Raw genomic sequence first — 21,252 nt, forward strand, 5'->3', positions numbered from 1 at the left:
TACTAGAACTGAGCTGATTATTGAAACCTAGGGTTTAATTGGAGACCGAGCCTTCTGGATCCAGGGGACTTATCGATTTGGAGGCGGTGGGCGCGGAACTTCTTGCGGTGGAACAGAATAGCCTGAATTTTGCTCGGGTTAATCTGCAGACGCCAGAACTTGTACCACGCAATCGCCTGGTTCAATTAAACTTGAAGTCTGTCGCGAATACCGTCGGGACTGTGGCGGGTTGTAAAGAAGGCTGTGTCATCTACATATAAGAGAGAGAAAGGGACGTCATAGTGGCGATCTTTTATAGCCGGGAACGGCATGGTACAAATCCACCAGCCTTGCCAATCTTAAAGCGTTGTAGCGGTCGCTACATATCCATAAAAACAATATTCTGATGTAAATAAAATAAGGAAACAAAAATAGTATTATTAAATATAATTTATTTTGATATTATACATCATGTTAGACAAAAATCAATACACATTAGAACCAAAATAAAACAACTAACTGGTTAGTCGGAAGATACTCTTAACTTGAACTAAAATCAAAGGAAAAGGAAAGGTTGATCTATAAGACAATCAAAAAGCCAATTTAGACCTAAGGGGTGCAAATATGGGGTTGCACAAAAATTTAAAATCAACTAGTCATACAACGCTATCAAAATAAGGTTCTTCGATTTATTACCAATGCCTATTGCTACGTAACCAACGAAGAACTGCACGATGACCTGCAAATTAAATGGGTTCGCGAAGTTATCCAAGATTTTGCCTTGAAACCCGAAAGAAGATTACTAAATCATACTAACGTGGAAGCAATACAATTGTTGGATAGCGCGCAGGATATCAGGTGATTGAAGCGAATTAAACCATACGAACTTATATAAAGTGTATACCTTTAGTGTAAACTATAGCTATAAGTTATTATAATTTTATAATTGAGGAATACATATTGTTGTATTTTCTCGCACTTGTCTTGCTTGTGAATGAATCCAAGTACCAATGAAAAGTAGTAGTAAATTAATTTATAATTAAGATTGTACTAAGCGTATCTAATAAAGGTGTTATTAAAAAAATATTATAGTATCTAATACATCTAATTTATATATTATTGACTTAAACTACAGTTGAATTTACAGTCACAAAAGTATTTTGGGTTAGACTTATTATATTTGCTTTTAACTATTTTTAAGCAATCTGTGGTATCTTCTGGAGGTCTAATCCACCTAATTAACAATTGTATATCTAGGTAATGTATTTTACTTTCCCTAGAGATCATGTTTGCCTTTTTATGTTTATTAAAGCTAAGAAAGGGGCTCTATATGCGTTAGAGAGATATCCTTACCTCTAAACTACATTTTACTGTTAAGAAGAGCCCCTCTGGAATTGCGTCGTTCCTGGTCGAAGTTATTCATTGAAGACGTAATCCGTTTCTGACTGACTATTTATTAGCTTCAGTATTTTCACTGAGAGTATCATAAATATTAAGCAGCGATTTGAAATTTATCAAAACAAGCAAAGCGCGAAAACAACATTTGTCAATTTATAACCTCTAATTATTATCACTAATATTTTAAAGAAATTTGCAGACATCAGACAACTGGGCGAATTTTATAGGTTGATTCGGTAATATGTTCAGACGCATCAGACAACATTGTACTTTCCTTTAACTAGAATAAAATGAGAAGGAAAATACCGTGTGATATTACAACGAATTTTCAAACTCCTATAGGCAATACATTACACATCGTATATGATGTGCGTTCATTGTTATTTTCGATGAGCTATATTTAACACTCCTTCTTATATTTCTCTACATAAAGTAATAGTTTTCCACGCAGTATTATAGAGTTAATCAGTGTGTTCTAAACTTTAACTAATCACGTTTTTCTGTTTTAAAAATTTTCTTTCTCTGCACTTTCGATTTTTATTGTCTTATTTGAAAGAAGCAGCGCTTTTGATACTTATACTGATGTTGCTTAATTACTCAACTGTCGGTTCCAGTTTTGACAATTTAAAAGTAATGATTTTGCTGTAAATTACCAAGAAGGACCTAGAGGATTAAAAAAATTAAACAATTAGTTGCAGGACTTATTGGATTAGAACCCAGTTTAAGCAATTTTCAATTTTTCAGACAACTTAGCAGTTCATGAATCAACGGGATCTGGGAGTAAAGATGAAGAAGATGTAAACATGTTTATGTTGTTTAACATGTTGTTTATGCCTGCAATTTATAAATTTGGGAAAGGTTTTTCTTCAACTCTAATTCGGAATAGAACATTTCACAAATTATTTTAATTTATTATCGATCAAAAACGATATAATTGAGGAATTTTTTAAGGTTAATGAGTAGCCAGTCGGATAGAGCTAACTTTTTTGTATGGCTTCGGCCTGTTTTTTAAAGAAATTCTCATCTTCTTAGACCACCTTAATCTAGATTGTTTTCTGTCCACAGCTTAGATCCAGAGAGAGCACGTGAGTACTTCAGTATTTGGGATTATTAGTACAGTAGAATAAAATAGTACCGAAGTAATAAAATAGACGAATCAAGCTGTATGGGTACTGTATATATATCTTAACAATTAGTCGTATTTTATGTTCATAACACTTAATATAAACAAATTAATATAACAGTTTATATAAACAAATTAATAGCATAAAATATTCCAGTTGCCTGCACGTTAACAACAATATTTCCATATTCCTTTGTTTTGAGGGTATAAAATAGCACATTTTTATTCATATCATAGCTTATCTTGACCATTTAATTTTCAAAATGCTATTTTATCTTTAACATTATGGATAAAGCTTGTTAAACCTAAGTTAAAAATAAAGTATCCCAGATAACCAACAAGGGGTAATAAAGTACAAGGAATGGCGTCATAAAATTTATGGAAATGTTAAATGGGTTGAGTTCCCTAACGCCTATTTTAGATCTGGAGGATTTCCATTTTGTAATATTTTCTATATGAAATTCAAATTATTGTATTCAATGGCTGTAATTAAAGGAATATTGTATATGACATTCTGTTATTCTGTTTTAGGGTAAATTGAGATGACTCGGTGAATGGAGGTAAAACGAAATGAAACAGTGGTGTTTAGATAATGTGACCGTTATTTATTGGCAATATAAAATGTGTAGAATATACAAAATAGATAAAACGGATGGCAGCGGTGTTACCTGGAGACCAGGCTTGGGCAGTCGATGGTGGCACGTCTAAACCAAACGATGGTCGGTTACTGAATTATCGAAATACCCTTCAATAACATCCCAGGCAAACGTTTCGGGATTGCCAGCTATTCGTTATCGGGTTCTATTTGTCGCTGCTGTCACCCCGCCCGTGTTCAATATCTGGGATTATATTTCTGGGTATTTTGTTGACCATTATTCCACGATGTAAAATTCGACATGCCTCAAGATCGCTGCATAATTATTATAATTTTATATTTTTAATAAAATATTTTAAACTTTAATTTACTTTGTCCTTGTTTTTATAATTAATTTATTATTTAAAACAATTTAGCGGTTTTGGCGCTTTGGTTTATAAAATAATAAGGGCCTTATTAAATACATTCAATTTTATTTTATTTACTTTACCGTATACAATATAACATTCTGTTTATTATTTTTACGTAATGTAACTTAATTATCAACAAAATGTTACACTTTCGTAAAGTGCTATAGTTCCAAGTTATAGCTAGCCATTGATAGAATGAGAATTAGTTTATCTAGATCAATAGACTTCTTCTTCTTAAAATATAATCTCAGTTACTACTACATAAACGTAAAATTAACAACTTACATAATTCATAAAGGTCGCTACATAATTATTATGATATTATATTTTTAATGAAATATTTTAAGCTTTAATTTAGTTTGTCCTTGTTTTTATAATTAATTTAGTATTTAAAACAATTTAACGGATTTGGCGCTTTGGTTTATAAAATAATAAGAGCCTTATTAAATACATTCAATTTTATTTTATTTACTTTACCGTATACAATATAACATTCTGTTTATTAGCTTTACGTAATGTAACTTAATTATCAACAAAATGTTACACTTTCGTAAAGTGCTATAGTTCCAATTTATAGCTAGCCATTGATAGAATGAGAATTAGATTATCTAGATCAATAGACTTCTTTTTCTTAAAATATAACCTCAGTTGCTACTACATAAACATGAAATTAACAAACTACATAATTCATCAAATCGCCGCTTCAATTTGCCGTCAGAAGTCTTTGAGAAATGAGCGAGTCCAATAAAGGATAAATAAGGCTTCAGCCGGGCTAATAAAATGTGTCGCGAAATCCCCAAAGAGTTGTGTGGGGATTATAATGGTCAAACTAAACCCCCCTTCTTTAATCAATATTAATTGCCCCGTGTTCCACTGAGAAGAATATTGAACGATCTTATCAATTTAGAAGCAAAATAAAATTAGATTAATTAATTCATACATGCTAGGCAACTTCAATTTTTAAAACTAACATCAGAGAAGCACATCTTCGTCTATTAATATAAACATCAATTTATTTTACAATAGATTTTTCCAATAAAGTTGGGCAGATATTGAAATGCAATGAAAAAACTGGTATATCAGGTATAAACGCCATTATGTTCTTATTTTGGAAGGTAGGTTAATAAATATTGAATATAACATCATTCAATGTCCCCTGAACATCAAATGTCCAAAACAACAAAAGCACAAAATGAAATCCAAAGAGCAAACGTTGAATACGTTACCAAGAAAATAACTAAAAGTTCCATACAACCTTTAAACTATCGACAATTATTTAGAAATCGATATATTTGAGAGTATATATCAAAATTTATGAAGCTTATCAATTCCTATTTAGAAGACCCATGAATGTCTGCAGCTTCTTCGTCAGATGGTTCGGTATCATCCTAATGTAGTAACTAAAACGAAAGATGGCGAAACTGGCCCTTAGGGATGCTAGGACCAAAATTATCCTCACTATGAGCCGTTAGTGATTTATTTGTTGGAAACGATGGAAAAAGCTAAAAAGTTTGCTATTTGTGCATTTGACAGTATAAATATTTTATTAACCGACTTCTATAAAGGAGTAGGTTATAATATTATTTTAACTATCTGTGTAACCAAAAAATAGAAAAATAATAATATACTATTGAGACAAACAAAAATATAAAATTAATTAAACGAACAAAATAAATCTAATTTGTTGAACGGACCGACTTCAGAGTGATCAATTGATAGTAGCTAAAATAATATTGTAAATAGATAGATAGCTTTAGGTACATATTCAGCTAAATTATGTGTATATACTAGAGTACAAAATATGTACAGTACAAGGTTAAACAAGGTTTTCCTTTCTTTTTATTTAGTTATTACAACGGTTATTATGTATATATTTATTAAAAATATGTTCTTTGTTTTAAAAATGTCAAGAAAGGTTTAAAAAAGTTTCATTATTTTTTAATTTTTAGAGAGTTCCTTACTTATTTTTTGAAGTCTGCAATAGTTTGTACCATACCTTGCTAATGGCGTTGATTCAGTTGATGATATATGAAAATTTGTATTACAATTCGCTTTCCAGAAAGTTATGAATAGCTGACTTTTATTACCTTTTACAACCTTTGTACCAATATATTGTTTATAGGTTTATTGTTGGAAGATCCAATAAATGAGAATCGGATATTTACTATTAATTTACTAAAATAAGTGTAGTACATAGGTTAAACAAGGTTTTCTTTATTTTTATTGGGTTATTATAACAATTATTATTAAACCTTGTATTACAACGCGCTTTTCTGAGAATTCAGAATGGGTTTTATTATCTTTTAGAAACTTTGCATCCAACGGTCCAATATTTGGTCTATAGGTCTATTGTTGGAAGATCCAATAAATGAGAATCGGATATTTACTATTAATTTACTAAAATAAGTGTAGTACATGGGTTAAACAAGGTTTTCTTTATTTTTATTGGGTTATTATAACAATTATTATTAAACCTTGTATTACAACGCGCTTTTCTGAGAATTCAGAATGGGTTTTATTATCTTTTAGAAACTTTGCATCCAACGGTCCAATATTTGGTCTATAGGTCTATTGTTGGAAGATCCAATAAATGAGAATCGGATTTTTACTATTAATTTAATTTTTTTATTGGATAATTTAATCACCAATAACTACACAAATTCGATAATGACTTATTTATTCGAAGGAATGCAGAATTTTTTAATTTAGATGTTATATGGGTTAATTTTTTCAGCAAATAAAATGTACACAGAGCTGCTTTTTGTCAAAAATTCTTTTGTCTACGGGTAAGGGTCTTCTGAATTTAAACATCAACAATAAACATAGAAACTAGACAAAGGTTGGCCTTTTCAATAGACATGTTTATTTGTAGGTATAAAAATATGTTTATTATGTATTTAAGATACAAAATTGCTTCTTGAACGTACATGTTATTAAATCTGTACATTTTTGTAATTTTACGAATTTGTAATTTAATTATTATTACAACTGTTAATTTATTTCTTTTATTAAATTGTAGGTTCCGAATATCATCTATACTAAAAGCTAAAGCTAAACTGATGAAAATTTCAGGCCGCCGAGAAAAATATCGATGTTTAAAGATATTTTAAAACATAATATTAATATATTCGACCAAAAAAATATTGATATAGTCTAAACATTTAAAAAAACAGAGATAATTTTAATAGTTCTTTCAAATTAAGTACAAAAATGACCATACATTTATTATAAATTACCAATTTTGAAGGTTGATTTTAATGTTTAAGATTTATTTTTAATTTTTCTTGAAAAATGTAGACTAAAAAAATTCGATATGTTGGCGAATAATATAGATGTTATTTTAAAAAATATCGATATAATGATTTATCGATATTAATCAGCATCCATAATCTGTATATTTATGACTTAAGAATACAATTATGGTACATTTGCTGGGTTTAAAAGATTTCCTTTTGAAAAGTTTGTTGATGCCCGGTTAACTATGGACTGTACGGCCATAATACCACTGCGCGCGTATTCGAACAAAAGCTAAAATCGTTGATAAACTTGAAACACACATCACACTGTATGAAAAATGACGTTTGAAAAGTATGCTAGTAAACATATATTTTGCTCGTTATATACTTCCCAAGTTATTGTCTCAGGACATAATGTATGGAGTTTTCTTTTATTACAACTTGTAAAAAATGGAACAAGTCTAATAAAACTGTATTAATTACAAAATCAGTATTTTCAATGATATGCCATTCCGCAATATATACTCAACTTCACAATTAGTTACTTAGTTAATTTATATTGGTTCCTAAGGTTTTTATTTTCCTTTTCAATTTCCGTAATCTTGATCCAGAACCACTCAGGTCTCTTGAATTTACATCGAAGCAAGAGTGGCCTGACATGCAACAATTACCACAACATTTGAAATGATATTACATAGTTAATTATCTGAGAATGACATTTGGAATAAACATAGATGAACAGAATTGGTCATTCCACCCATTCTCAAATGGTTATATTATACACATTAATTCCGTTATTAGATTTTTAAAGATCTCATCTTGTTTCATATCTTGTACTTTTCCAAGTATTTAGAATTAGACATACAATGTATTTCTGATATCTTATGATATACAATATAAAGTAATAATAATACTTATAGATTATAGACAGCAAAAGCTCTGTTTTATACAATTGCTATTTCTTATTATATACGTTTATAATATATTAATTACAGTCCTAAGTATTATATTCATGTTTATATTTATAATCTATTCAAAACGAAATATTTCATTTTAAAGAAAACCTTATTATTTTATTGTTCATTTATCACACAGACTACAATAAAGTATAAGGAATAATCAATAACACAATATTTTCATTTCACCACAGGGCTAAATTACAGGTATGCCAATAAAATTTAATTGAGTATCCTGGGAGATCGGAAGGTTCCAAGGTTTCCGTGTAAATAAAGAAAGTCTATAAAAAATTAACCATAAAATTTAAGATTGCATTTTTTTATTATCACAGAGAAATAATTTATAGATTTATGGGGTATAATTTAGTTAATAAAACACTTTAAGTTGTCTGTACTTGCCAATAGAAAGTTTGATATAAAAAGCCATGCTTTAGTTTTTCTTCTCAGAGTTTTTGGAGACATTGCTTCTGCCACTGGTGAATTAAAAAATTAGTATCAGTTCGGATTTTAAGTAAATCAAGTTTTTAAGTTTATTATGAGTAATTCGACTGCTATGAGTTTCGATTGGGAGGACGGTAATGTATTTTTAAATTTTACTCATTGTAATTTCTGTAAGAATTGTCACTAAATCTAATTGTTTTCGAATTCCAAGATTAATTTATATGTGTTTCTCTTAAGTATGTTATGCATTTGAACATATAATTTATCTTTTTAAAATGATGAATTCAGTTAACTAAATGATGAGCAAAAAATCAAATAAAACTAAATATGCTCTCTTTTTATACAATCATTAATTTGTATGTTGTAATTATTATTTATTTTACCAATATTGATTGAATTTATTTTTATATAATGAATCTATAGATTGGCCCATCGCTTCTGACAATATTTCCCCAATTTCCAATGTCAATAAGCCTAATCCGCAATGTAAAGCAAAGCGTTTCAATAATTATAAAAATAGACGCACAGAGGAATCTAGAGCTCCAGGCGATTGTAAAAAAATGTGGATACCTACAAAATTTGTAGGAAAAGTGATAGGTATTTATACAACTTCATATATATCCATATATACTCTACTTTAATTTTTTTACTTATAGGAAGAGGAGGATCAAATATTTCGGATTTGGAATATCAATCTGGAGCCAAAATACAAGTTACTAAAGAGACTGATAAAGAGAAAACTCTGCTCAAATTATTTGGAACGGCTGAAAGCTTTAGAAAAGCCACTCAGCTCATAAACGAAATAACCCAAGATAGACAAAAAACATACACGAGGAATGAATCTATATCACCTCAAATCAATTCAAAATCTGTGGTGACTAGTAATGAATCTGTGCCAATTAAAAAACCAGAGAGAGCGAAATTCTTTGATATGGAAGAGTGCGTAAGTAATTTTAGAGTATATATTAATGAGTTTAAGGGAATTGTGATCGTAGTTTATGTATTGTTCTAATTAAGTTTTTTTTTAATTAGTTACGTAAGGAAAAGGAGTACTGGTCAAATTTTCCTGAAATAAGGAAAAATTTTTATGAAGAACACCCGGTTGTTAGGGCCTTAACTGAAAAAGATGTAAAGGAGATAAGACTAGAAAATAATAATATAGGTATGTATCATTATTATGTTATGCAATTAATTTTAATAAACAATTTATAGTTGTAGATCGAGTGCTGAGCACAGAAAATGGAGCGGCCATCCCAAAACCTGTATTAACTTTTGAGCAGGCGTTTTGTAGATACCCCGAGATATTAAGTCAGCTTAAGAAAGCTCAATTTGCTAAGCCGACTCCTATCCAATGTCAAGCATGGCCAATTTTAATGTCTGGAGAGGATATGATTGGAATAGCACAGACTGGGTCTGGAAAAACATTAGCTTTTCTACTGCCGGCTTTTATACATATTGAAGGTCAACTAACACCTAAGGAGGATAGAAAAGGACCTGCTGTTCTCGTTGTTGCACCTACAAGGGAACTTGCTTTACAGATTGACAAAGAAATAAAAAAGTTCAACTACCACAGCATTAACTCGTATGTTATTGAAACTATTTGCGTCTATATAAAATAAATCCTTTTTTTTTTCAGTTGCTGTATATATGGTGGTGGTGACCGAAAACAGCAGGTAGCTGAATTGAAGAGTGGCGTAGATATTGTCATCGCAACACCAGGAAGAATGAATGATTTATTTGATTCCGGTAAGAAAAAAGTGATATATATCTTGATTTCCAACTAATATATATTCTTTTTAGGAGATCTTTATATAGAGAATATCACGTACTTGATATTAGATGAGGCTGACCGTATGTTGGATATGGGATTCGAAGCACAACTTAGGAGGGTCTTATATGGTATCAGACCAAATAGACAAACTGTAATGACTAGCGCGACATGGCCATCTGGAGTGAGACGTTTAGCTGTCAGCTACACAAAAGATCCTATTCAAGTCTATGTGGGGTCCTTGGACTTAACCGCTACCCATAGTGTAGCGCAAATAATACATATTTTAGAGGAGGGCGACAAAGAAAAAACATTTTTCGATTTCATCGCAAATATGGGGCCGGATGATAAAGTCATAGTCTTTTGTAGTACTAAAGGAAAAACAGATTATTTGTCGGTCGAATGCATTATGAAACGTCTTCCGAGTGCTTCCATCCACAGCAACAAGGAACAGTGCGATCGGGAACAGGCAATAGCCGACATAATGGATGGAACCGCGAAAATTTTAATTGCAACGGATGTGGCGTCAAGAGGATTAGATATTGATGACGTAACGTAAGTATATAGTTTTTATTATGGTTATCACCACTTTCTTTTCTATATTTCCTAATTTCTAATTTCTACGAAATATTTTCTTAATTTCAAATACTTCTAGTAAAAGTGGAACGATTTCTACATCATAAAATTACTCTTTACTCAAATAATACATGTACTGAAATTGATATTAATGTTTATATTGAATTTTATAACAGGCACGTTATTAATTACGATTTCCCCAAAAATATTGAGGAATATGTTCATCGAGTTGGAAGAACTGGCAGAGCTGGCAAAACCGGAGAATCCATCAGTTACTTTACCAGTGAAAATTGGGCAAGTGCCGGTGAACTAATTAATATTCTAGAGGAAGCCGAACAGGTACTATTTCTTTTAATTCAATGTGTTTCAATTATATAATTTTGTTTCCTATTAGTACGTGCCCAAGGAGTTATACGATATGTCAGAAAGGTTTGCATCTCGACAGCAGAACAAGACACAAAACCCAAAAAGAGGGTTCCGGAGTGGGTCTCGTTGGTAATCAACAACAAGAATTTTTGTTACAATTTTCTTGATTATATTATTTTGTAGCATTGTGTTTTAGTTGATTTTTTGTTGAATTTGTTTTGTACTATAAAATTATTAATAAATGCATGACATATAACATTGTCTTTTTTGACTTCTATTTTAAGAGTGACATTATTCTAGTTGCATTTTTTGTTAATATGGGTGTACTGATTGAATACTAATAATAAAATGAAATGTTGATGCTTGAAAAATGTATACCGCCCTACAGGTACGCTAAAACTACCTGTCTCAATCAACGCTAATGCTGGGCAACTAAATTAACATAAGATTATTCATTGTTATATTCGTTACGTATTATACGATAGCTAGCAATGTAGAGAAAACAAGAATATTAGGTAAACTAATCTTTTGATATTAGATCTCTTTCACTCTCTACCAGTGCGCATTGTATATGTACAGGTAAAAATACTCGATTTTTACATTATTTGGATATGTTTTCTAATGACTTTTGATAGGTTTAACAGAAATATTTGATTCATTTCCAGCCACTTTTATGATTGTTTGCAATGTTCCAAATGGGATTTTTAATTCATAAGAAATTCCAATTATTTCAGTATGAATGTAATTTTTATATGATATTACTTAGGTATCAAAATATGTAAGATAAATTTGCTAGACAATAATTCTGTTAGTCCATGAAATAAAATAGGTATGTTGAGACAATGCTGTCAGTATAGAGTAATAACATAGAGATAAAACTCAATGGAGGTCTTTGGCGAAAAGTTTTGTTTTGCCCAAAATCCCGATGAGCTTATATCGGCCATTCAAGTAACTAGATTGACCAATTTAACTCTGCATTATAGGCAACTGTAAAAAAACCAATTCGCTTTGGAGTCATTTGCTTGTTTCTTAGATAAAGTTTGCCACGTAGGTGCGGCACGTGACAGCCCTGACGTCACGATAAAATAAAAAAGATAGCTCGAAGACCTACTCACTGTCAAACAAAACAATTTTCTGGAGCACAAGATATTGCTTTTATCAATTTATTCATATAGGAACATCTGAAAATAAAGTTATAGAGTCATTCCCCATATGTATAGAATATATAATATCTAAAGAGCCCTCATGTCCATCATCTTGTGCGCTTCAAATGATTTCTGAATGAACATATTAACCGAAGGATGTACATTCCTGAATCCATGAGCTTTAATAGATCCAAAAAAATTGCCTGCTGCAATGTTATTAATAAAGACAAATCTAATAAACAGTTGATAATCATCTAGATCGTCATTTTAGATCGACATTTATCGATATTAATTACCTCCTACGCAGTAACCAACAGTCAGATCCAACTTAATACGCAGACAATGCCAATCGCCACCGAAGCTATAAGTACTATTAGTAAATTAAAGGAAATGATGGGAAAACTTATGGAACAAATGAGTACAATTATGAATTTACTCACCGTCGCCGTTACCAAGCTAGCCTAATGACTGATAGCCACTACAGCAAATACAAAATAGCCGTCTGGAATGCTAATGGACTCCAGCAACATGCCAAAGGAGCTTAAAATGTTTTTATATGAACAAAATATTGATATTATAATGGTATCCGATTCACAGATAGAAATTATTTACGGATTCCGAAATACAAGCTGTATCACACAAAGCATTCAGATAATAAAGCACATGGAGGAACATCAATCATTATCCGTGAAAACATAAGACACTGTGAAAGAGAGAAATTCAGCGAGGAATATTTACAAGCCATTTACAGGCCATTAACAATTAGTGCTATATATTGTCCACCTAAACTCAACAACAAGGCAGAACAATACCACGGTATCTTTAACATGCTGGGTAATAGATTCATTGCCGGAGGAGACTACAATGCAAAACATGTTATGTGGGGTTCTAGACTAATAACACCAAAAGGCAGATTATTAGTCAAAGCAGTGAAGGCACATAATTAACAGCATACTTCTACTGGTGAGCCAACATATTGGCCGTCAGATAGAAAAAAACGTGCAAAGCTGAATCAGGCTTCGATCCATCATCATCTGATCACTCACCAGTTATTATAACAGTGAACTCAAATATTCTCAACTAAACAAAGTCACCTTCTTTGCATAACACTAAAATCAACTGGCCATTATTTAGAGAAAAATTAGACAGTTTGTTATTACTAAATTTACCTCTCAAAACATAAAGAGATACAGAAATAGCAGCAAAAAATATAACAAAAACTATACAAGAGGCCGCATGGTACGCAACACCTAATAGAGCGACATATCAAAAGTTAGATTATACTTATATTTCATCTACAATTAAACAAAAAATTGCTCAAACGAGAAAACTCCGAAAAACTTCAACAAGGCCACAAAAGAGCTGAAAGAGCTAATAAATATGAAACAAAATCAAGGAATTTAAAACTATTTAGAAAACTTAACGCCAACTGATGCAACGGAATATTCTTTGTGGAAATTAATAAAAAGATTAAAAAACCTCAACAACATAATTCACCCATTAAAATTGACAATACCTGGCCTAGGAACGATAAAGATAAAGCGGAAGTTTTCTCTAAACACTTAAAAACCGCATTTAATCCGTACCCATCTGAAATACCCGCAACAGGAGAAAATATATACATAATAACATTCATATTTAATGCCATACTAAGAATTAATTATTTTCTTAGCACTTGGAAAGGGGCTCAAATCATTATGATTCTTAAACCTGTGAAAAAATCAGAAGATGTCTCCTCTTATCGTCTATACAATCTTTACAACTATCGATATTTATTTAGAAATCGATATATTTGAGAGTATGTATCAAAATTTATGAAGCTTATCAATTCCTATTTAGAAGACCCATGAATATCTGCGGCTTCTTCGTCAGATGGTTTGGTATCGTCCAAATATAGTAACTAAAACGAAACATGGCGAAACTGGCCCTTAGGGATGCTAGGACCAAAATTATCCTCACTATGAGCCGTTAGTGATTTATTGGTTCGAAGCTATGGAGGAAATGACGTGACGTTGGAGAAGTCAAGTTTGTGTCATGACTTCATGGTACGGATTTGATTTCTACAGTAGCACTGGCCTGATATTTAATTTAAACAAAAGGAAAGAAATTATTTATATAAAAATATAGTAAGTTTGCTATTTGTGCATTTGACAGTATAAATATATTATTAACCGACTTCTATAAAGGAGTAGGTTATAATATTATTTTAAATACTATCAACTAATCACTTGGATATCGGTGCCTAGTAAAAAAAAAATACAAAAATAGTAATATACTATTAGGACAAACAAAAATATTAAATTAATTAAACGAACAAAATAAATCTGATTTGTTGAACGGACCGACTTCAGAGTGATCAATTGATAGTAGCTAAAATAATGTTGTAAATAGATAGATAACTTTAGGTACATATTCAGCTAAATTATGTGTATATACTAGAGTATAAAATATGTGCAGAACAAGATTAAACAAGGTTTTTCTTTATTTTTATTTAATTATTACAACGATAATTATGTATATATTTATTAAAAATATGTTCTTTGTTTTAAAAATGTCAAGAAAGGTTTAAAAAAGTTTCATTATTTTTTAATTTTTAGAGAGTTCCTTACTTATTTTTTGAAGTCTGCAATAGTTTGTACCATACCTTGCTAATGGCGTTGAATCAGTTGATGATATATGAAAATTTGTATTACAATTCGGTTTCCAGAAAGTTGTGAATACCTGACTTTTATTACCTTTTACAACCTTTGTACCAATATCTTGTTTATAGGTTTATTGTTGGAAGATCCAATAAATGAGCATAGGATATTTACTATTAATTTACTAAAATAAGTGTAGTACATAGGTTAAACAAGGTTTTTCTTTGTTTTTATTGGGTTATTATAACAATTATTATTAAACTTTGTATTACAATTCGCTTTTCTGAGAATTCAGAATGGGTTTTATTATCTTTTAGAAACTTTGCATCCAACGGTCCAATATTTGGTCTATAGGTCTATTGTTGGAAGATCCAATAAATGAGAATCGGATTTTTACTATTAATTTAATTTTTTTATTGGATAATTTAATCACCAATAACTACACAAATTCGATAATGACTTATTTATTCGAAGGAATGCAGAATGTTTTAATTTAGATGTTATATGGGTTAATTTTTTCAGCAAATAAAATGTACACAGAGCTGCTTTTTGTCAAAAATTCTTTTGTCTACGGGTAAGGGTCTTCTGAATTTAAACATCAACAATAAACATAGAAACTAGACAAAGGTTGGCCTTTTCAATAGACATGTTTATTTGTAGGTATAAAAAATATGTTTATTATGTATTTAAGATACAAAATTGCTTCTTGAACGTACATTTTATAAAATATGTACATTTTTGTAATTTTACGAATTTGTAATTTAATTATTATTACAACTGTTGATTTATTTCTTTTATTAAATTCTAGATTCCGCATATCATCTATACTAAAAGCTAAAGCTAAACTGATGAAAATTTCAGGGCGCCGAGAAAAATATCGATTAAAGATATTTAAAAAAATAGTATTAATATATTCGACCAAAAAAATATTGATATAGTCTAAACATTTAAAAAAACAGAGATAATTTTAATAGATCTTCCAAATTAAGTACAAAAATGACCATACATTTATTATAAATTACCAATTTTGAAGGTTGAAAATCAACAGTTTAAAATCAGTTTAAGATTTATTTTTAATTTTTCTTGAAAAATATAGGCTAAAAAAATTCGATATGTTGGCGAAAAATATAGATGTTATTTCAAAAAATATCGATATAACGATTTATCGATATTAATCAGCATCCATAATCTGTATATTTATGACTTAAGAATACCATTATGGTACATTTGCAGGGTTTAAAAGATTTTTTTTTGAAAAGTTTGTTGTTGCCAGGTCAACTATGGACTGTACCGCCATAATACCAATGCGCGCGTATTCGAACAAGAGCTAAAATCGTTGATAAATTTGAAACACACATCACACTATATGAAAAATGACGTTTGAAAAGTATTCTAGTAAACATATATTTTGCTCGTTATATATTTTCCCAAGTTATTGTCTCAGGAGATAACGCTTTTGACCCAATGTTTGGAGTTTTCTTTTATTACAACTTGCGAAAAATGGAACAAGTCTAATAAAACTGTATTAATTACAAAATCAGTATTTTCAATGATATGCCATTCCGCAATATATACTCAACTTCACAATTAGTTACTTAGTTAATTTGTATTGGTTCTTAAGATTTTTATTTACCTCTTCACTTTCCGTAATCTTGATCCAGAACCACTCAGGTCTCTTGAACATACATCGAAGCAAGTTTAGCCTGACATGCAACAATTACAATAACATTTGAAATGATATTACATAGTTAATTACTTGAGAATGACATTTGGAATAAACATAGATGAACAGAATTTGTCATTCTACCCATTCTCAAATGTATACAATTAATTCCGTTATTAGATTTTTATGGATCTCATCTTGTTTCATATCTTGTACTTTTCCAAGTATTTACAATTAGACATAACAATGTATTTCTGATGTCTTATGATAAAATAATAAATAATAATAATAATATAAAATATAAAATAATAATAATACTTATAGATTATAGACAGCAAAAGCTCGGTTTTATAAAATTGCTGTTCCTTATTATATACGTTTATAATATATTAATTACAGTCCTAAATATTATATTCATTTTTATATTTATAATCTATTCAAAACGAAAGATTTCATTTTAAAGAAAACCTTTTTATTTTATTGTTCATTTATCACACAGACCATAATATAGTATAAGGATTAATCAATAACACAATATTTTCAGTTCAACACAGGGCTGAATTACAGGTATGCCAATAAATTTTAATTGAGCATCTTGGTAGAACGGAAGGTTCCAAGGTTTCCGTATAAATAAAGAAAGTCTATGAAAAATTAACCATAAAATTGAAGATTACATTTTTTTTTATTATCACACAGAAATAATTTATAGGTTTATGGGGGATAATTTAGGTAATAAAACACTTTAAGTCGTCGATACTTGCCAATAGAAAGTTTGATATAAAAAGCCATGCTTTAGTTTTTCTTCTCAGAGTTTTTGGAGACATTGCTTCTGCCACTGGTGAATTAAAAAATTAGTATCAGTTCGGATTTTAAGTAAATCAAGTTTTTAAGTTTATTATGAGTAATTCGACTACTATGAGTTTCGATTGGGAGGACGGTAATGTATTTTTAAATTTTACTCATTGTAATTTCTGTAAGAATTGTCATTAAATCTAATTGTTTTCGAATTCCAAGATTAATTTTTACGTGTTTCTCTTATGTATGTTATGTATTTGAACATAACAATTTATCCTTTTAAAATGATGAATTCAATTAACTAAGTGATGAGCAAAAAATAAAATAAAACTAAATATGCTCTGTTTTTATACAATCATTAATTTGTATGTTGTAATTATTATTTATTTTAGCAATATTTGATTGAATTTATTTTTATTTAATTTATCTATAGATTGGCCCGTCGCTTCTGACAATATTTCCCCAATTTCCAATGTCAATAAGCCTAATCCGCAATGTAAAACAAAGCGTTTCAATAATTATAAAAATAGACGCACAGAGGAATCTAGAGCTCCAGGCGATTGTAAAAAAATGTGGATACCTACAAAATTTGTAGGAAAAGTGATAGGTATTTATACAACTTCATATATATCCATATATACTCTACTTTAATTTTTTACTTATAGGAAGAGGAGGATCAAATATTTCGGATTTGGAATATCAATCTGGAGCCAAAATACAAGTTACTAAAGAGACTGATAAAGAGAAAACTCTGCTCAAATTATTTGGAACGGCTGAAAGCTTTAGAAAAGCCACTCAGCTCATAAACGAAATAACCCAAGATAGACAAAAAACATACACGAGGAATGAATCTATATCACATCAAATCAATTCAAAATCTGTGGTGACTAGTAATGAATCTGTGCCAATTAAAAAACCAGAGAGAGCGAAATTCTTTGATATGGAAGAGTGCGTAAGTAATTTTAGAGTATATATTAATGAGTTTAAGGGAATTGTGATCGTAGTTTATGTATTGTTCTAATAAAGTTTTTTTTAATTAGTTACGTAAGGAAAAGGAGTACTGGTCAAATTTTCCTGAAATAAGGAAAAAATTTTATGAAGAGCACCCGGCTGTTAGGGCCTTAACTGATAAAGATGTAAAGGAGATAAGACTAGAAAATAATAATATAGGTATGTATCATTATTATGTTATGCAATTAATTTTAATAAACAATTTATAGTTGTAGATCGAGTGCTGAGCACAGAAAATGGAGCGGCCATCCCAAAACCTGTATTAACTTTTGAGCAGGCGTTTTGTAGATACCCCGAGATATTAAGTCAGCTTAAGAAAGCTCAATTCGATAAGCCGACTCCTATCCAATGTCAAGCATGGCCAATTTTAATGTCTGGAGAGGATATGATTGGAATAGCACAGACTGGGTCTGGAAAAACATTAGCTTTTCTACTGCCGGCTTTTATACATATTGAAGGTCAACTCACACCTAAGGAAGATAGAAAAGGACCTGCTGTTCTCGTTGTTGCACCTACAAGGGAACTTGCTTTACAGATTGACAAAGAAATAAAAAAGTTCAACTACCACACCATTAACTCGTATGTTATTGAAACTATTTCCGTCTATATAAAATAAATCCTTTTTTTTTTCAGTTGCTGTATATATGGTGGTGGTAACCGAAAACAGCAGGTAGCTGAATTGAAGAGTGGCGTAGATATTGTCATCGCAACACCAGGAAGAATGAATGATTTATTTGATTCCGGTAAGAAAAACTTGATATATATCTTGATTTCCAACTAATATATATTCTTTTTAGGAGATCTTTATATAGAGAATATCACGTACTTGATATTAGATGAGGCTGACCGTATGTTGGATATGGGATTCGAAGCACAACTTAGGAGGGTCTTATATGGCATCAGACCAAATAGACAAACTGTAATGACTAGCGCGACATGGCCATCTGGAGTGAGACGTTTAGCTGTCAGCTACACAAAAGATCCTATTCAAGTCTATGTGGGGTCCTTGGACTTAACCGCTGCCCATAGTGTAGCTCAAATAATACATATTTTAGAGGAGAGCGACAAAGAAAAAACATTTTTCGATTTCATCGCAAATATGGGGCCGGATGATAAAGTCATAGTTTTTTGTAGTACTAAAGGAAAAACAGATTATCTGTCGGTCGAATGCATTATGAAACGTCTTCCGAGTGCTTCCATCCACAGCAACAAGGAACAGTGCGATCGGGAACAGGCAATAGCCGACATAATGGATGGAACCGCGAAAATTTTAATTGCAACTGATGTGGCGTCAAGAGGATTAGATATTGATGACGTAACGTAAGTATTTAGTTTTTATTATGGTTATCACCATTTCTTTTCCATATTTCTTAATTTCTAATTTCTACCAAATATTTTCTGAATTTTAAATTATTCTAGTAAAAGTCGAACGACTTCTACATAATAAAATTACTCTTTGCTCAAATAATACATGTACTGAAATTGATATTAACGTTTATAAAACTTGTTTGAAATGTTTATATTGAATTTTTTAACAGGCACGTTATTAATTACGATTTCCCCAAAAATATTGAGGAATATGTTCATCGAGTTGGAAGAACTGGCAGAGCTGGCAAAACCGGAGAATCCATCAGTTACTTTACCAGGGAAAATTGGGCCAGTGCCGGTGAACTAATTAATATTCTAGAGGAAGCCAAACAGGTACTATTTCTTTTAATTCAATGTATTTCAATTATATAATTTTGTTTCCTATTAGTACGTGCCCAAGGAGTTATACGATATGTCAGAAAGGTTTGCATCTCGACAGCAGAAGAAGACTCAAAACCCAACAAGAGGGTTCCGGAGTGGGTCTCGTTGGTAATCAACAACAAGAATGTTTGTTACAATTTTCTTGATTATATTATTTTGTAGCATTATGATTTAGTTGATTTTTTGTGAATTTGTTTTGTACTATAAAATTATTAATAAATGCATGACATATAACATTGTTTTTTTGACTTCTATTTTAAGAGTGATATTCTAGTTGCATTTTTTTGTTAATATAGGTGTACTGATTGAATACTAATAATAAAATAAAATGTTGATGTTTGAAAAATGAATACCGCCCTACAGGTACGCTAAAACTACCAGTCTCAAACGCAAATGCTGGGCAACTAAATTAACATAAGAAGATTATTCATTCTTATATTCGTTACGTATTATACGGTAGCTAGCAACGTAGAGAAAACAAGAATATTAGGTAAACTAATCTTTTGACATTAGATCTCTTTCACTCTCTACCAGTGCGCATTGTATATGTACAGGTAAAAATACTCGATTTTTACATTATTTGGATATGTTTTTAATGACTTTTGATAGGTTTAACAGAAATATTTGATTCATTTCCAGCCATTTTTATGATTGTTTGCAATGTTCCAAATGCGATTTTTAATTCATAAAAAATTCCAAGTATTTCAGTATGGATGTAATTTTTATATGATATTACTTAGGTATCAAAATATGTAAGATAAATTTGCCAGACAATAAGTCTGTTAGTCCATGAAATAAAATAGGTATGTTGAAACAATGCTGTCAGTAGCGGTTTCATACGCCGTGATAAATATCGAGATATTAAAAATCTATATATCGATCTCGATATTTCAAAAAAATATTGATTTGTCGGAGGAAAATACATTAAAAATTCCATTAGTGCTAAGTACCAAGATTACGCCAAACATTTATAGTTAAGTACCAATTTAAAAAGTTTATTAAAAATATTTATATTTCTTTATATTTAATTTTTTTGAAAAAAACATCGATATATCAAAAGTCGTTAAAAATATCCATTCTTAATTAATTCACAATTCTTCCATTCTTGACTGCTATTATTCTTGATAAGACACATGATAAATTTTTAATTGAGAACTAGTAGGATATAATGTACCTGTTAATGATTTTGACAATGAGAAGTAGAATCATCGTTCCTACAATACTTCTAATTATTCGTTATTATTTTTGGAAAGGATAATATTAAATAATGAAACCCAATGACCGTTACTCATACTTAAATGATAAGTCATCGTCGAGGCCCCATATTACGTGTCCAACAAATTGATTCAACGCGATATCCCCATAGAACCCATAACGAGTGTGATTCCAAGTGCTCTGAAAG

General features: G+C 30.4%; 2 protein-coding genes across 2 annotated transcripts; both read left to right on the plus strand.

Moving 5' to 3' along the window:
- The first annotated feature begins 8,250 nt into the window (after positions 1–8,250).
- On the plus strand, positions 8,251–11,074 carry LOC143196303 (putative ATP-dependent RNA helicase DDX43). The gene is made up of 8 exons (XM_076403966.1): positions 8,251–8,272; positions 8,795–9,081; positions 9,171–9,300; positions 9,351–9,720; positions 9,775–9,884; positions 9,939–10,461; positions 10,659–10,821; positions 10,877–11,074. The coding sequence occupies exons 1-8, from the start codon at positions 8,251–8,253 to the stop codon at positions 10,979–10,981; spliced, it is 1,710 nt and encodes a 569-aa protein (XP_076260081.1). The 3' UTR covers positions 10,982–11,074.
- Positions 11,075–17,210: 6,136 nt separating this feature from the next.
- LOC143196305 (putative ATP-dependent RNA helicase DDX43) lies at positions 17,211–19,962 on the plus strand. Its single transcript, XM_076403967.1, has 9 exons — positions 17,211–17,232; positions 17,524–17,697; positions 17,756–18,042; positions 18,140–18,260; positions 18,311–18,680; positions 18,735–18,844; positions 18,899–19,421; positions 19,640–19,802; positions 19,858–19,962. The coding sequence occupies exons 1-9, from the start codon at positions 17,211–17,213 to the stop codon at positions 19,960–19,962; spliced, it is 1,875 nt and encodes a 624-aa protein (XP_076260082.1).
- Positions 19,963–21,252: the final 1,290 nt, after the last annotated feature.

The sequence above is a fragment of the Rhynchophorus ferrugineus genome, unplaced genomic scaffold (genome assembly GCF_030347505.1).
Source record: "Rhynchophorus ferrugineus isolate W39M unplaced genomic scaffold, kcgeb_rfMv2 rfM4, whole genome shotgun sequence".
In the NCBI taxonomy this organism is placed as follows: domain Eukaryota; kingdom Metazoa; phylum Arthropoda; class Insecta; order Coleoptera; family Curculionidae; genus Rhynchophorus; species Rhynchophorus ferrugineus.

Coding starts and splice junctions, on each gene's coding strand:
- LOC143196303 (XM_076403966.1), top strand. CDS start 8,251: ATGAGTTTCGATTGGGAGGACG. Junction 9,082..9,170: donor TCTTTGATATGGAAGAGTGC/GTAAGTAATTTT, acceptor TTTTTTAATTAG/TTACGTAAGGAAAAGGAGTA. Junction 10,822..10,876: donor TTCTAGAGGAAGCCGAACAG/GTACTATTTCTT, acceptor GTTTCCTATTAG/TACGTGCCCAAGGAGTTATA.
- LOC143196305 (XM_076403967.1), top strand. CDS start 17,211: ATGAGTTTCGATTGGGAGGACG. Junction 18,043..18,139: donor TCTTTGATATGGAAGAGTGC/GTAAGTAATTTT, acceptor TAGTTACGTAAG/GAAAAGGAGTACTGGTCAAA. Junction 18,261..18,310: donor ACTAGAAAATAATAATATAG/GTATGTATCATT, acceptor AACAATTTATAG/TTGTAGATCGAGTGCTGAGC.